General features: G+C 41.5%; 1 protein-coding gene across 1 annotated transcript in view; it reads left to right on the top strand.

Annotated features, from left to right (window-relative positions):
* Window positions 1-15,366, top strand: part of ptp4a2b (protein tyrosine phosphatase 4A2b) — a 36,603-nt gene extending 21,237 nt beyond the window's left edge. The window contains exons 2-7 of the mRNA XM_080734718.1: window positions 6,060-6,358; window positions 6,705-6,813; window positions 7,097-7,189; window positions 8,441-8,571; window positions 12,552-12,626; window positions 13,281-15,366. Coding sequence (XP_080590844.1) covers window positions 6,354-6,358; window positions 6,705-6,813; window positions 7,097-7,189; window positions 8,441-8,571; window positions 12,552-12,626; window positions 13,281-13,392 — 525 coding nt within the window. The 5' untranslated portion in view covers window positions 6,060-6,353 and the 3' untranslated portion in view covers window positions 13,393-15,366. The remainder of the gene's footprint in view (window positions 1-6,059; window positions 6,359-6,704; window positions 6,814-7,096; window positions 7,190-8,440; window positions 8,572-12,551; window positions 12,627-13,280) is intronic.
* Window positions 15,367-16,181: the final 815 nt, after the last annotated feature.

Raw genomic sequence — 16,181 nt, 5'->3', positions numbered from 1 at the left:
ACAGTTATGTCTGCATTTTCTAAGTTATGTCTGCATTTTCTAGTAGTGAACAAAACAAGACAGTATATTTTTATCTTTTCAAAGTGTGTTGTGAGCCGTTTTCACTAATTCTAATTTCTCTTTCGTACCATGCCAACCCATTGTGAGCCCCTTGTGAGCCGTTTTCACTAATTCTAATTTCTCTTTTGTACCATGCCAACCCATTAAAAAACACCCAGCACAGAAGATAAATAAAATGAGAGGCCTTTCACAGTACAAGTGTCAAGTTTATTTTGAGCACAGCACAAAAGTGTCAAGTGCAGGCTTTAACATTTTTTTTTTTAAGAGGGGCGTCTCTATAGAGTATAGGGGCGTCTCCACTGGCCGAACTGCGCAGCTGTTTTGATACACGCAGCTGTGTGCTATGGGGATCGGCGGCAGACAATGGGGCGGGTCCACAGATCGGTGAACCAATAGGATCCATCGGCTGTTTTCAGCGGCGAATTTGCCTGCCCCTCTAGACGAAAATCAGCCTGTGTTAGGGCACGCTAAGGCTAAAATTACATGAATTTTACCCAAGTACTGTAGCAGGACTCGGTTGTAAAGGAGCACTTGACATCAGTAGCCAGGTGTAGGTGAAAGTATATCTGGGTCTTGTTCATGAGGGGAGAACGGAGCAAGAGATCAGCCGAAGAATGATAGGAGCAGCACGAACAGTATTGCAGTCTTGAATGCTGGCCTCTCCCTAAAAGAGGCCAGCTTTGAAAATGCTTAGTTTCCACTATTTCTACTTTCTACACTTAAAATATCAAACAAATGTGAACACATAATTGTATATTGTGTAGCTATCGAGATTACATTTTGTCCATATTGTTCAGCTCTAACTTGAACTTACCTGACAGGCATGTGCTTTGGGGGTCTTGGTGTTAAGATAATGCTCTATATGACTAGTTTGTTTTGCTTAACTGCACTGTGGATGGGACAATATAAACATTTCATGTCACTATTATTGTGATCAAAAGAATTGCAATTTAAAATATCATGATAATCTAAATATCCCCAATATCCATTATCCTGGGAAAGAACATTTGCCCAAAAAAAAAATCTACAAGCTCACAACGCGTCGCCAACGGCTATTTTTTGGGGGGGAAAGAGATGGTACATAGTGAAATAAAATACAGTACGTTGTGACTGTATCAAGTAGTTATTTCCATGTCCGTTTTACCAATTGTAGAGGGATTAAATGATACCGGATATGCAACTAGGCTAATAAAAGGTGAATCGATCGCCGTGCATGACAGAGAAACATTTTCCCAATAAAGATTTTTTTATTTATTTTTTCTCTAAAAACGATAATGGTGATTATCGTTCCATACCTAAACTGTACATGAGCTTCCTATAGGAGCATTTCTTTACCAAATGAGAAAGTAGCTGTATGTGGTATTATGTGGAAGGTATGCTTCTTAAAACCAGGCAATTTGTGTTATGTGACTCGGTGGTATGTTGTGGTTATCATTGTTAGCATTTGTTTACCAACATCTCTAAGACATTGCATGTTTGGACAACTATATCCTCTTAAAGTGAACACAGGGAAACTGTTGGCTCATTGGTCAACTCAAACATGTATAGTATATTTGTGTTGACTGCAGTGAAAATCTCTATTGGGCTTACGGCCTGTTGACAATTTTTAACGCCTCTGTATACTACTTGTTGGCTTTCCTGTGTGGTTACTGGTTAGAACACGTGTACTCTGTTGCAAACAGACTGTCGACCCAAGTTTGCTTTAATCTTTCTCTGTTGGTGCTCTGTATAACAGCAGAACCAGTCTGCGCAGTTGAGTGATTTGCATGAGTTCCCGACACTGACAGAGAAGGCAGGCGGCTGTGATGACAAGCTCACACAGAGCTCTGTGGCTTGAGCCAGTCTACAACAGTAGCTTCCTCAAATTAACCCCACTTGTACAGATAGCTAAATAGATTGGGCCCATGCATTCAGACTGTGAATAATTATGCAACAGATACTTAATCAACAGTTTTGGATCTTCTCAGCTGTCCCTAGATTAACCCAACGTCTTTGAGGCTGTGTTTGTCTTGTCTTACCTGTTACAACTAGAGGTGCACCGATCCGTTTTTTTCTGTTCCGATCCGATCCGATATATTAATTTGGCTATTTCCCGATAACCGATACGATACCCGATATTTACAGTAGGCTACATAGCGAAAAAAGCTTAAACTTTAAGCCATTTATTAATTGTAGGATAGCTTCAGTTCAAATAACAGAGTGCATTCAGTGCAACTGAGTGAAAAATGCAATGGCAACTCTTTTTATATATAAATTCTTCAAATAACCCAGTCTAATTATGGATATAATATTGATGCCAGCTGATCATTCACTTTAAGTAATATACTACTGTATATATGTTTCCATAATGTTGTGCCATTGCTGCTATGTCTGTGTCACTGTTAGAGCTGCATGATTATAGCAAAACCTTTATTTTTAAATTATGTGTAGGCTACATTTCAGATGATTTATTTCAAATATTATTGTTAATAATATTATTATTGAATAAATATTGTTTTAACAAGCAAAATCGTATCTTAATGCAAAAGGATTGTCTTAAAAGCTCAAATAAATAAGGTTGCATTTCCAAGGTGAGACATTTACCCCTAGTCTGACTCTAGTCTGGTCCTTTCAAATATTTAAGGGCAAAATTATTACCTCATGCCCCTGCTCTGGTTGTTATGGCTTGTAAAACCCATGGGTAAAACCTCTGTATAGGGACTTAATACATTTCTGTTGCTTAATGTACTTTGTGAAACTATCGGAGGAGACTATAACGACTTTTAACGAGCTTCACCTGCATCACATGCTTCACATGCATTAATTAATCCAGCGTGACACACGACGACATCAAGCAAAGTGAACTGACTTTCAACAACAGAGAAACGGGAGGTGATTCTCCTTTGAAACTGGCTAAAATAAAGAGACATTCATAGGATGGCTTTTTCTGTATAGCTTGCAACAGCAGCAATGCTGTTGCATTCTATCTATGAAAGTGAAAGTAAAACTCCTTCTGACCGTCTGGACGCAGGAAAGCCTGGTGACACGCGATGCTTTTTTTCTTTCTCCTTCATCTTTTTTTTGAGACGACAATGACACAGGATTATGGAATATATCCTTGTATGTAAAGGTAATCAGCACCATCTGTATTCGGTAGGCTGCTAATGTTTACTGAGTGTCAGGCATAGAGTTATAATAAGTAGGACCAGAGCATCTTGCTGTGCAGGCTGCAGCAGGGAGTGCAGATAATGTAAAGAGAGGCAGGGGCTGACATTTCTAAAAAGGCATTTTGGTGGACAATTCTCTTGAATGGAGTTATGGTATGGAAAGGGGACATTTGCATTTCTTTTACCATAGTAAAAAAAATGCATTCATGGTCTGAAGAGGGCAATTTTTACTGACGGATAAAAGGGCAGGGGCTCAAGCCCCCTTTGATGTCTGTGTGCAGTCTGTGCACGTGCCTGCTGTGCAGCCTGCAGCGAAGCCGTGTCTCGTTAAGACAAGGGTGGAGGAGCGACAAAAAAAGAAGTTTGATCCATAAGAAGATTTTGGGATGTTTATTTAATAATTATATGCTAAAAACATTTGGTCATGGCCTCATGGGCTTACAATTGCGTGATTATGTTGTATATTTATTATTCTTATTATTATTTATATCGGGGCTTGGATCGGCGACGTTGTGTCGATATCCGATATAATTAATTAACATTAATTACCTTCATATCGGCGGCCGATACCGATCCAATATCGGTATCGGTGCACCTCTAGTTACAACCCAGGTGATCCAGTGTTCACCTGGATCACCAGGGATGTCCGATCAATGCCCAACAACCAACATTTGAAAAGCGTGAAAAACTATCTGTGGCTTTATTCATGCAGAAATGGCGAGTTAGCGTTAGCAGCTAGCTTAGCCACCGACCGACTGGTGTGTGTGTGCTTCATGTGTGTACTGTGTACTAGCAAGCGGTGGCAGGGGCCAGGGAGGCGGAGGAAAAAAACGTAATAAGGGAAAGGGAGAAGATCTACAAGCTCTCAACATGTCATGCTGCAAGGCGTTGTGGGCTTGTAGATTGGTTATTTTCATAAAAATGGAAAAACTAGTGTGAAAAATATTTTAAAAAATCACTTGATGAATCGGTTTTTAGACTACATTCCAGACTACAAAACCAGAAATAAATAGTAAAGTTATAATAGTGTGCAGCTGCCAGATATCAGACTTAAAATATGTGCTGTATCGGACGATATCGGAATCAAATCGATTTAGATGCTGCCAGATCGGATATCGGATCGAAAGTGAAAAATCGCGATCGCAGCATCACTAATACTAATTATTCTGTTCTCCTGCAAGGCCATCTATCCCATCATGCTTTGTGGTGTTTAGCATTTCTGATGGCCTGTTCTTTGTTTCCTTTATGGTCTTTGTTATCGGCCGATAATATCGGAAGGCCGATAATATGGGACATCCCTAAGTGAGACCACAGTAAAAAGTCAGGTCTCTGAATCTATCGAGTTGCTCATCATCTTGAGCCCAAGCTCTCTCTCCCTCTCTCTCTGTCTGCTGCTTTAGTCTGAACCCCTTTCATGTGACAAGTAATAATCCACAGGTGAATGGCTTGTTAACAGCCTCTATACTCTACCCATCTCCCCTGCTCCTGTCCCCACCCGCTGTCTTGCTGAAGGATTAGAAGCCGATGAAAACAAACCTCTGAAGAGGTTTCCTTTGTGCCGCCCCTTCCCTAAGCACTCATCTTTCCACTCCAAACTCGGCCTGTCTGCGTGGTCACATTGCCACATTGTGTTCTGTGCATTTCAGAAGCGTAATTAAAGGCATCAGAGAGAATCTCAGCCCTCTAAAGAGCAGAGGGCATTTTGTTGCGTGGCCTCGTAGCAGACGCCAAATGTGAAAAAAAAGAAGTGCCAAGGGCTGCAGAGGAGGCACACAAAGAGGAGAAACCATGAGGGAAGAGTTGTTTTACGGCACTCCCCTTTGATGACACACTTGTTGACACAGGCTTTGTGGTTGGCAATTGCTTTGAGATTAAGTGAGAGTGGGACATTGTCAGGGAATTAAATAAATTGGAGATGTAGAGTTGCCAATAGAAACCATGGGACGAAACCAGGAAGAAGATGCTGAAGATTGAACCAAGAATACAGTATATTGCCATTGCACACACACTGCATGATCTCCACCTAAAAAAGAAACCCCACATGTGATAGTTTGCCAGAGCTAAGGGAGAGAAGGTGATCGGCAAAAGTACTGTAAGAGGTACCTTGAGAGAGAGAGAGAGAGTCAAATGTCAGGGTCTTGAGGAGGTGAAAGAGGAGGGGAGCGTGGGATGTTAAAAATGCCAGGCCGTTTGAAGCCTTGCCCACCCTGTAATCCTCACCTTGTGACTATGGGCTGTGACATGGTGCTAAAGTCCAGACCCTTTCTCCCACCCTCCCTCCCCCTCCTACTACCTTGTGTGCACCAGCCGAGTGATAGCCTGCACTCTGTGTCGACTTTTTCCTCATCTGCCTATCTCCCTCCCTGCCTCACTCTCTCCCTCATGTGTTGCTTTGAGACAGTTCCAGCCAGTTTGTGGCGGCCGGTGTTAGATTGCTGAGGTCTTGGCACAGGATGACTGAGTCCTCTCTATTTGGTTAAAAAACAGACATTACAGGCTCTGTGAGGCACCGTTCTTAAAAAGCATGTGTGCACAGTCTGCACACCCATGTTGTCGCTTAACTTTTCTTCGGGTGCATTGAGTGGATGATGTAACCTAGAATTGTGTTAATTGCGGGGTGGACACGGTGTTGAGCAAGTAAGGTAAAAACTGTTATGGTGGCGCCAGTGCAAATGGCTCTCATCAGCAAACTTTACTTTAATTCATTGCAAAACTTAAGTGGTCATACATCACAGTACCACTGGCTCACATATAGCTACAAATCAAAGATGAGTGAACAGTTAAGGTAGATGTGTTTATCAACTGGCTCTTTTCGCATGGTTAAACTGACCTCTCTTTTTCTTCTGTCCACAGTGTTTCTGTGTTGATTTGGGCCGTACATATATGGCGAATGTGAGTGTCAGCGGAGACTTCTGCCAGGCTCAGCACCTCGCCTCCGTGGACAAGTGAATCGGCCGCCCCCTGCGGGACTACGCTACCCAGAAACCCCCCTGACTGCCAGCACACTGGGAAACTCTGCATCTTCCAAAAGCCCCCTGGGAAATCGCGTAGTCCTTGGCCAGACTGCTCTGCCCTGTCCCAGCCGATAAGAGACATCTATCATTTCCGCTTTCTTCTTGAACAGCCAATCACAAACAGCTCTCCTGAATGGGGTAAACTGATTGGATAACTCCTGGATAGTCTCCACTTTTTTTTTTTTTTTTCCTTTTTAATATATTATTTTATTTTGTATAATTTAATTTTTTACATCCTGGAGGACTAGTTCATATATTTTTTTACCCCCTCCCTCTTTGTACATCATCCCATAGTTGTGAACCTGACTGTTATAATATCTTTCTGACCCATCCTTTTCCACCAGTTTTTTCTTTTTAATTTATTTTACCTTTTTTAAGAAAAGAAAAAAGAAATATACAGAAACCTACTAGAAGTCCTTGCTGTCATCTGAGCCAAAAGTCACCTTCATTTTGTAAGAGTATTGTATTGTAATTGTTTTTTAAGCCGTCTTGCCAACATGAACCGCCCCGCTGCAGTCGAGATTGCCTACGAGTGCATGAGGTTCCTCATCACCCACAATCCCACCAATGCCACGCTCAACAAGTTCACTGAGGTATGAACTTTTTTGTGTGTGCATGGACTTTTGTCATTTCTTTGTGAGGACCAGATGTCCTCACAATATATACATTTGTTTTTAAAATATGCGTACAAGCCTCCAAAGTGTGAATGTTTTTTGGGTAATTACTTTGCAGTTTTGGTAAAGACTTGGGGTAGAAATAATAGGGTGTGGGGCATAGACATGTAGTAGTGATGTTTTGGTTTATAGCAATACAAAAAAAAAGTGTGAGCAAATGCTTCTGCATGTATATAATACGTCCACTTTATATGTCTGTCAGGAGCTCAAAAAGTTTGAGGTGAACACAGTAGTGAGAGTTTGTGACGCCACCTATGACAAGGCTCCAGTCGAAAAGGAGGGGATTCAGGTCCTGGTAAGAATGTACACCTACCAGTTCATACCATACTGTATACATATACACACACAACAAACAACAGCTCAGTCTCACGAGTGGTTTCATGTTGCATGTTCTTTCCAGTTAATTCTCAAGAGAAACAGGAGGAACATTCTTTTTGTGTTTATTTTTTTTCTTATATCTGACTGCATGTGTGACTGTCTCAAAGTCTAAGAAAGGTTGTTTTAAAAACCTTTTTATACATCAACTAGTGTAGCTGATGGGTTCTAAAACTGTAACCACCACATGGATTTTCACCAATGATTTGCTAATTACCAGTCAAAGTGGCTGGTAGAGTCCACAAACAAGACCACCAAAGGCTCGCCTCGTGGCTGATGCCAATTTCCCACTTGGGCTAAAACAAAATGCAAAAGATAAGCTGTGAAACATTTCCTAAGTAAAATACATCCTTAAAATAAGAACTTTAGACGGCTTATGGTAAATGAATTGCAGTCACTTAAAACTGTTCTAACCCAGAGGTTCTTTTATGCCTGTCAGTTTGTCTGAGTGTGGATCTGCGTGCATGCTTTTATGTGGGGTTGCTCTGTCCTCAAGTGTCTGTGCCCTGCTGTGTTGAAGGCTTCCCTGGCCCAGATAAATAAACCCTTGTGCTGCTCCACCCTGACCCTTCTCTCTATCGAACGTTCTAACCTCCTTAGTCTAACCAGCTCTGTACATTTGGATACTTGTATAGAGTAGTTAGGATTGTTGTTGGGATCATATCAACCTTCTATTCATTGCTTTGGCAACCTCCGCTTGTAGATAAAACCAGACTGATACTTTTAAAGCACAAGCAAAAGGTCATCCTGTCTCTTTTCTGTGCCTTCCTTGGCATGTGTGTGAGTGGACCTTATCAGCATACACACGTCTGTAAACACATTCTTATGGTATATACTATAGAGAGAAATACAAATGTTTACTAAATGGTTTCTAAAGAAAACAAAGAAATGGAGAAATGGCATCGAAGGTTATTTCAGGGGGGAAGATTATCAAAATCATGATTCCACACATCTGCTGAAAGTAAGGAATGCATCAAATCTGAATAAAGACAAATGGGAAGATAACATGTTCACTTAAGGAATACTTAAGAACAACAAAGAACGCCTTCAAGTAAAAATGCGGGGAACCCCCTGTCTCCCACCTTTGCTGTCTCTCTTTTCATGTGTATCTGAAATAATGCATACTATACCAACTTCTTTTTTTTTCTTCTTTTTTTCCTGCCAACCACAGGACTGGCCCTTCGATGATGGCGCCCCTCCTCCCACGCAGATTGTGGACGACTGGCTCAACCTGCTGAAGACAAAGTTCCGTGAGGAACCTGGCTGCTGCATCGCTGTGCATTGTGTGGCGGGCTTAGGCCGGTGAGTAAAGCTAACATCCAACTTTTGTAAGCTTATTTTGGTCATTACCTTAAAGCTGTACAACAGTAATGGGACAAAAAAATTGAAAAATCTACAATGATCTAAAAAACTAAACAGAAAAGGGTAGAAAGAACGGTATAGTAAATTAGTCCTATAGGTCAGCTAAGTGGTAAGGTACTTAACTCATTCTCTACCAGGATTCAGAGTGTTTTTCACCCTTTGAAAGGTTTTTCAACCTCTGAAAAAGCACTGAATATTCTGTGTCGCTCCGATCCACGCACAGGAGCATTCAAAAGACGGTCATTTGGGTTGGCTGATAGGTGGGAGTCTCTGAGAACTGGATGAAGCTGTTCATGGTGGGCTTGCAGATTTGCTCACTTTGACATCAGTGGTTGACGCTGCACTCATCACTCTGTTTTAGAAGAGTGCCTTTTGTTTTAAGCTGGGGAAAAATGCTTTGGACAGGGGTGTATATGTCCTTTGTAAAGGTTTAACTTGGGTGGTGGCTTATTGTCAAATAAGCTTGTGATAAATACAGATAACAGACTCTTAATCTATTGTCAGTTACTATTAGGCCTGTCCTCTAAACATCGACGAATCGTTTTAAGCCCTTGGGAATCGACGCCAATTGTTTGAGTCGAGGCGAAAATATATATTTTTTTATATCACCAGTTAGCCTACTACTGCGGTGCACTGCTGGACTGGTGTCATGTACTTCCTATGAGAAGTAGCAATTGGCGAACAGTTATTTATTATCTCGCACCAGCGTAGGGGTGAAAGTGAGACGGAACGGCCAGAACGGTTCAGAACCGCCGCTTCGTTAAAACATTCAGAGCCGGGAAGGTGTTCCGTTAAGAGGAGGGAAGCACGCTGTCAAAATCCCATATTAAATAACCTGCCACAGCACAAACGCACGTCCACGAATTAAACAATCTTCTAAAGTCAAATTAACATACACAAGTGTAGGCTACAAGTTACATTTTCTAATTAAAGTGCTTCTGAATTGTTCCAGTGTTGTAATCCATGATGAATGATTGTGTTTCGCTGTGTTTGCGTCCATGACATGTCCACACTGCTGGCTCTAGCAGGAGCTGTGCCTCCGCCTGTTTATGATCCGTTTCTGAAATGAATCCGTTCTCGACACTGACTCATTACTCTGTCATTGCTCTGTGTCCCGCGACTGCGGACTGGATCCCATCGTTCATTTAAAAGAGCCGTTCAAGAGAGTGGAATCGTTCGCGAATGTCTCATCTATACTGCACGCTGCCGAGAGACGGGGCAGAGTTGAAACAGCGGAGATGTTTTATTTGTACTCTATGGTTGTACACTGCTATGCAGATAACATTTGTGCTCGCTCACCGATATCACCGAAAACACAGTGTATTCAATTAATCTTAATGTATTTATTGTATTATGTTGACGTGGTTTAAAGCAACACTTTACCAGGCCATGTTGTGGCTGGATATCATTGTTAGGCCACCTGTTGAGTAGCTAGGGCTTTGCTTATTAGCTGAATGGAGTTGAAGTTAATGAGACTATTACCTTTAGCTCCTCTATGTATAATCACTTTGGCTCCTATACTCTTAAGATGTTAGTCTCTGAAGATTTGGTACCTGATACTAAGCTTGCATTATCTCACTAGACCATTAGACACTTAGTGCCAGCCTTTTGGTCGTGGATGATCCTGGCTATTTCCTACTGGACTCTAGTGCCTTTAATGTCAACTCTTATCCTCTATCCTCCTTTCTGTTAGTATTAGTGAGTTAGTGTAGTGCTGCTGTTTCACTGGTCCCTGGAGTGTGCTCTGGACCACGGCCCATTTAATTTCCCTTGGCCTCAGAGAGACCAGCAACTCCTCAGCCCTTTCCCATTAGGTCCACAACACACTCTAGGTGTTTATGAGTCCTTCCTTGTACAATTGTATTTATTCTTTGCACACATGAAAACATCACTTCGGGTTCTGGTGCGAAAATGAAATGGCAGATGTACTGGCACAATCTGTGCAGGGAAATGTAGTTTATTCCATCCTGCAGTAAGGAGTTTAAAAACCAGTAGAGGAAATGGTAATCAATCATTTCTGGCTGTCAGATGGCTATTGGCTCCAAAAATCCCTTTTCTTCTAGCTTATAAACTCAGGTCAACCTTCACCCCAGCTCCCCTCCCACCAGTCTCCATTCTCGGCTCCTTTGGTATCGATCGCCCCGCTCACGCCATCTTGGCTGAGTGTGAGCCAGACAGCCCACACTCTTTGTAGCTGTCCCTGTGCTGCTCAGGGTGTCGTCTTTATCACAGGCTGGTGATTCATTCCTGGTCTCAAGTGGTTGGCCTCTCCTCTGTCCTCTCTTTGCCACGGTGTGGGGGCATCTGTAAATAGACAATCAGCTGGTTTGGTCATCTATCAAGAGTGACACAAGAGCCAGTAAGTGACTGGGTCTAGGGAAGCAAAAAGGCACAATTATAGCCTGTGCCTTTTGGTCATGAGGTAGAGGCAGTGATTTGCGTGCGCGCACACAGAAAATCGGCCCATGTGACTGGGAATTACAAGGGAATCACGTTGACGAGTAAGGCCAGATTTAAACATAGTGACACGCACCGGATATAGCAGATCTACAAGCAGCGCAACACATTGTGAGCTGTTTTGATCTGCTATTTCCGGCATACGACACAATGTGCTACCAAGTATAGGTCAGGCATAACACAAGTACAAAAACTCATACAAAGCACAGGCACACACGCTCAATGAGCCAATCAATGATTTTTTTTTTGTTTTTTTTTGCATTGCTGTGGCATTCCAAAGGCTGTATATTTCCCAGTATTGGTGATTCTGTGTTCATCTTCCCTTCAAACCACCCCCACCCCTAGGGCTGTCACGATATGACATTTTACATGACGATTAATTGTCACTCAAATAATTGGCGATTAACGATTAAATTGTGTATTTGTCGTTGATAATTACATTTCTGTTTGGCTTTTAGGCTTTGAGGTTGCATATGGTAGATCTGACACATAACCTAAATATATACAAAGAAATTGCTGCCATATTTGACAACTTACTACTTAAAAAATAACATTGATAGTGGAAATAGCCGATCTACAAGCTCACAACGCGTTGTGAGCTTGTAGATCTGCTATTTCCACTATTTCTGAAAATGTTAATCAATGTATGAACATTTTTCAACATTCACAATCATGACGATTATGTCAAAATATTTGCGATTATGTCAAATAATTACGATTAGACGATTATGTAATAATTGTGACAGCCCTACCCACCCCCCCTCCTTTGTTTACCGTAGACATTTGGGCCTGCAGCGGCACCACACTCCCGTCTGTTTACACCAGCCAACATTCTCTTAAATCCGGCACCACGCTCCCGTCTGCTTTACACGAGCCAACATTCCCTTTAAGCCCCTAGTGTGGGAGGCTACTATTTGGAAGTTTGTTGTTTTTCTGTTCCCTTGCACTCTTCTCACCCCCGCCTGTCACAACTTTCTCATTCTTATCCATCTTATTCTCATTTTTCTCAATCCCTCCCCTCACACTTTCATCCCTTATGCACGTTCTTTGTGTGAGAGAGCGGAAACCCACTTGAGCAAATGCTCCGTCAGCATGGATATGTGACACAACGAGTTGTCCAGAGAAAAGCTCTCCTCGCCCCCCCCCCTACCAGTATCTCTCTGGTGAGAAAGTTGTCTTACTGTAACTTATCGCGCTTTGTGTGTGTGTATATGAGGCCCTGGGTGTGAGCGTGGCACACCAGCAGGGCAGCAGTGAACCCATGGACCCCATGCTGATTTCCCAGGCACATTTCCCAGGTCTCCCCCCCTCCCACCTTTTATAACTATGAAACCATGTGAACCTTGGCATTTAACTATTTTCTTCTCTCCCTTTCCCCTGTCTCCTCCTCCATACTTTATTCCCTATACTCGCTTTCCCCCCTCCCCTTGTAACTCTATATTCCTCCCACTTCCCTCTATCAGAGCTCCGGTCTTGGTGGCCTTAGCCCTCATTGAAACTGGGATGAAGTACGAGGATGCGGTGCAGTTCATAAGGCAGTAAGTACCCCTGCATTACACAATTAGCCATGACCATATCTCACATAACACATATCTCGTTGATATATGGTTGCTGTTAAAATAGCTGTTGATCAGTATATTGTGTTTCGGCCTTAATGTTTTCATTACTGTCATATAATATTATTCATGTCATAAATATCTTTACACATTTTAACATCCGACTATAAAATGGTAGAAAGAAATATTTTGAATGGATATAGACAAAAACGAAAGGATTGCATCGTAGGGCGCCAGCTGTACACTGTATCGGCCTTTGAAGGAATACACGCTTTTCCAAGCAATATATTGCACATATGAGCTTCAGGCAGTGCTACTTGTCAACCATTAGGTGACCTACCCAACACCAGTGTCTAAATTATCAATGGAAGAGTAGGGAGACCACCTCCATCTACTGCAGATGTATTAGTTATATTGTATTAACATTGTCTGTCACACAGATTGGGTAAAATCTACGTTTTGTTCAAAGAAAAACCTCTGTTGCTTTAAGTGCGATTTGGCTTTAAGAGTTTTGTGACAGCCTGTGTCTTGTTAGCCAAGGATGATGTCTTTGCTATTTTACTGGTCCTGTCACGGATTTATGAGTCCCCTCAATCATTTAATTTATTTTCTCTCATTTGTCCTCTTCCTCCACAGGAAGAGACGTGGAGCCTTCAACTCCAAACAGCTTCTTTACCTCGAGAAATACAGACCCAAAATGCGCCTGCGGTTCAAGGATAACAACGGCCACAACTGCTGCATGCAGTAGGCTATCAGTCACAGTGCGACTTAATGTGCAACTAGTGGGGGAAACTATTCCAACAAAGGGGAGATGCAAATGAACAGAAAGCTATCAAGTAATTATTGTGATGATTTGTTAACATGGAATCATGGTAAATTGATCACACGAGCGAACGGGTGATCGAATGAGTCCAGATCTAGGGATTCACCAGCCGAACCAATGAATGAGAAGGTCAAAGCACACAGATAGGCCCGCCTCCCGGTTACTAGTGTTCAACCACGGGCCAGATTTTTCAACTGAAGTCCATCCTGTTTCTTTTTTTAAAACTTTTTTTTATCAGAATTAATCATGGCATGATTCTTTTTTTTTTTTTTTTCATTTGTGAATTTCTATTTTACACAAAAACACATACAGACACACAAACACGTACCGGGTATGTAAGTTGTACAATGATGAAAAATGTTATGAATTTTATTTTTCATTTAATATTGCCCAGGGGTATGTACCTTTTTTAAACTACTTTTAAACCCTTCAGCACATGATTATAATATTACTACAACAGTCCATTTTGGTATTGGTGTGTTTATTATTTCTTTTGCACACAAAACTATCTCGAAAAGGTTCCACTGAAAATGCAGTAATGTCTCTTCCTCCTTTACTTGCTTCAAGTCACTTTCAGTTTAGGGGGTTTTCCTTAGTTTTAAATATGTCGGCTATATTTATTCACTTGATATGATTAGTGTGGCAGTCTAGAGTTTGGCAGGGGTAAGGACTCTTAGTCATCCAATTTTTTTATTCTTTATTTTTTTATTATTTTAGAGCCATGTTTTTCCACATTTTCTTTTCTTTTCTATTCTTTTTTTTTTTTTTTTTTTTTTCTCACGGGAGTGCAATAATCAATCCACCTTGGAAAAGTCCACCAAACACTGTTGACCGTCCTTTGTGTGCACACAAACACACTGACACACACATACGCTGTCTATCCACTCACACAGGCAGTTGAACATGTGAAGACTTGGCAATTGTTTTGACAGGTACTTAGTCCATTCACTATGGCTGCTCACTCCTTTTGACTGGGTTTTATAATAGGACTTCCTGGAACATGACATTATTAAAAACACAGACACAGAGCCTAAGATCCAGCCGTTAACCCTTACACTCACTCTGAAGGAAAATAGGTGGAAAGAAAGGCAATGGTCAGTTTTTTTATTATTGTGCTCATTTTGAAGACATCCCCAATTCATATTGGTTCTTAAAAGAAAAATAAATTGAAATAAAAAGCATATCTGTCTTATTTTTCTTGCTCTCTTACTACCTGCACACCACTTTGATTGTTAGCCATCATATTGTGGAGGGGGTGTGGTTCTGTAGGGCATAGTTGTGGAACAAGTATTCAAGTTTACATCTTGCATAGGAACATTTGACAACACTGGCTGTATACTGTGAAAAGGAAGTTGTAGCTTTTATTTATCTCTTTATGGTGCAGTGTATGTATATACTGTATACAGTATATACCGTGTGTGTATAACCGTATATATAATGTATGCATATACACACACGGCTGGAGATGTGTCATTTCCATTTCTTGGAAATGGACATGTTAAATGATTGGCAGACTGTCAATGTGCTCACATTGTACTCAGTCAGTCAATAGTCTGCATCATGACCTTTTCCCAATAGACTAGTGACTCAGCACCACGTGGACAGTGTGGGACAGATGAGGGTGAGTCATTCAGGACTTGGAATAGCCAAACCGGTCCAAATGCACCCCCTGCTGTCTCATCCCTGTAATCACCAGTCTGACAAGGCAATGTGGGAAAACTCAGAACTTCATATGAGAGGCTTTTGTAATTTTATCTGATAACCTTTCACGCCCATAGGCCCACACATACTTCACACATCACGTCTAGATGTGTACCAAGTCTTACAATGTGCAAAGTTCTGTGAATGAATGAAATGGTGGCTCATTTTTATGTCTTAATAAACAACTATGAAATGTCAGTACTTGTCACTGTTTGTAATCAATCAGTATGAGTCATGAATTTATGGTAATAAGCCCAAATACAGGCAGCAGAAGTGCAAACAAATGGAGTGGTAATGGTTCAGTTCTGCATAGCCTGCTTTGAATAATGAATGTCCTCTAGCTGTTTGCAGTGCCGTTACTACATGGATCATCTCACAGAGCTGTGTTCATCCATTCTGGTATTCCCAGCTGTCAAATATGTAAAATTCAAACAAGAATTTAATTCTGTATTAAACATAGCCGGGCTGCTCTTATCAATGTAGTTTGGCACACTGAATTATTTAGGGTAAGGTCCTTTCCCACTGCAGCGCGATACGATAACGATACAAATGTTTCTCCATTGAAGTGGATGAGAGTGGATGGAAGCTTGCTATCGTTATCGGGCGCAGTGGGAAAGGGCCTTTCATTGCTGAAGTTGCTTCCAAAATGTAATATCTGTCCATATACATTCACAGAACCTCTGTGTACGGCTGTTGCATAATACTGACATAACTGGGGCGCCATCCGACCAAAACTCAAAGTTTGTGTCTATCACAGATGACCCAGGGGTCTGTACTCTGCAGTACAGAGTGGGGCATCGATCAGACCAGAAGTTTCTGTAAAGTCTAAAGCAAAAAACATCTGTTTGCCTGTCAAGCTGAAATATCTAGAAAACAGTTTATGACGTTTCTGTTTTTTGACTGTTGGATTTTTTGAGTTTCTTACACAACTTACTTAATGTGCATATCCGGTTAACAAGTGACAGTTAAAGATAAAACAAAAAACTCTGGGGACAATTTTTTATTTTGCCTCC

The sequence above is a fragment of the Nannobrachium achirus genome (assembly GCF_963921795.1).
Source record: "Nannobrachium achirus genome assembly, chromosome: 10".
Taxonomy (NCBI): Eukaryota; Metazoa; Chordata; class Actinopteri; order Myctophiformes; family Myctophidae; genus Nannobrachium; species Nannobrachium achirus.
Note: the sequence above shows the minus strand (reverse complement) of the source record. Positions and strands in the feature narration are given on the sequence as shown.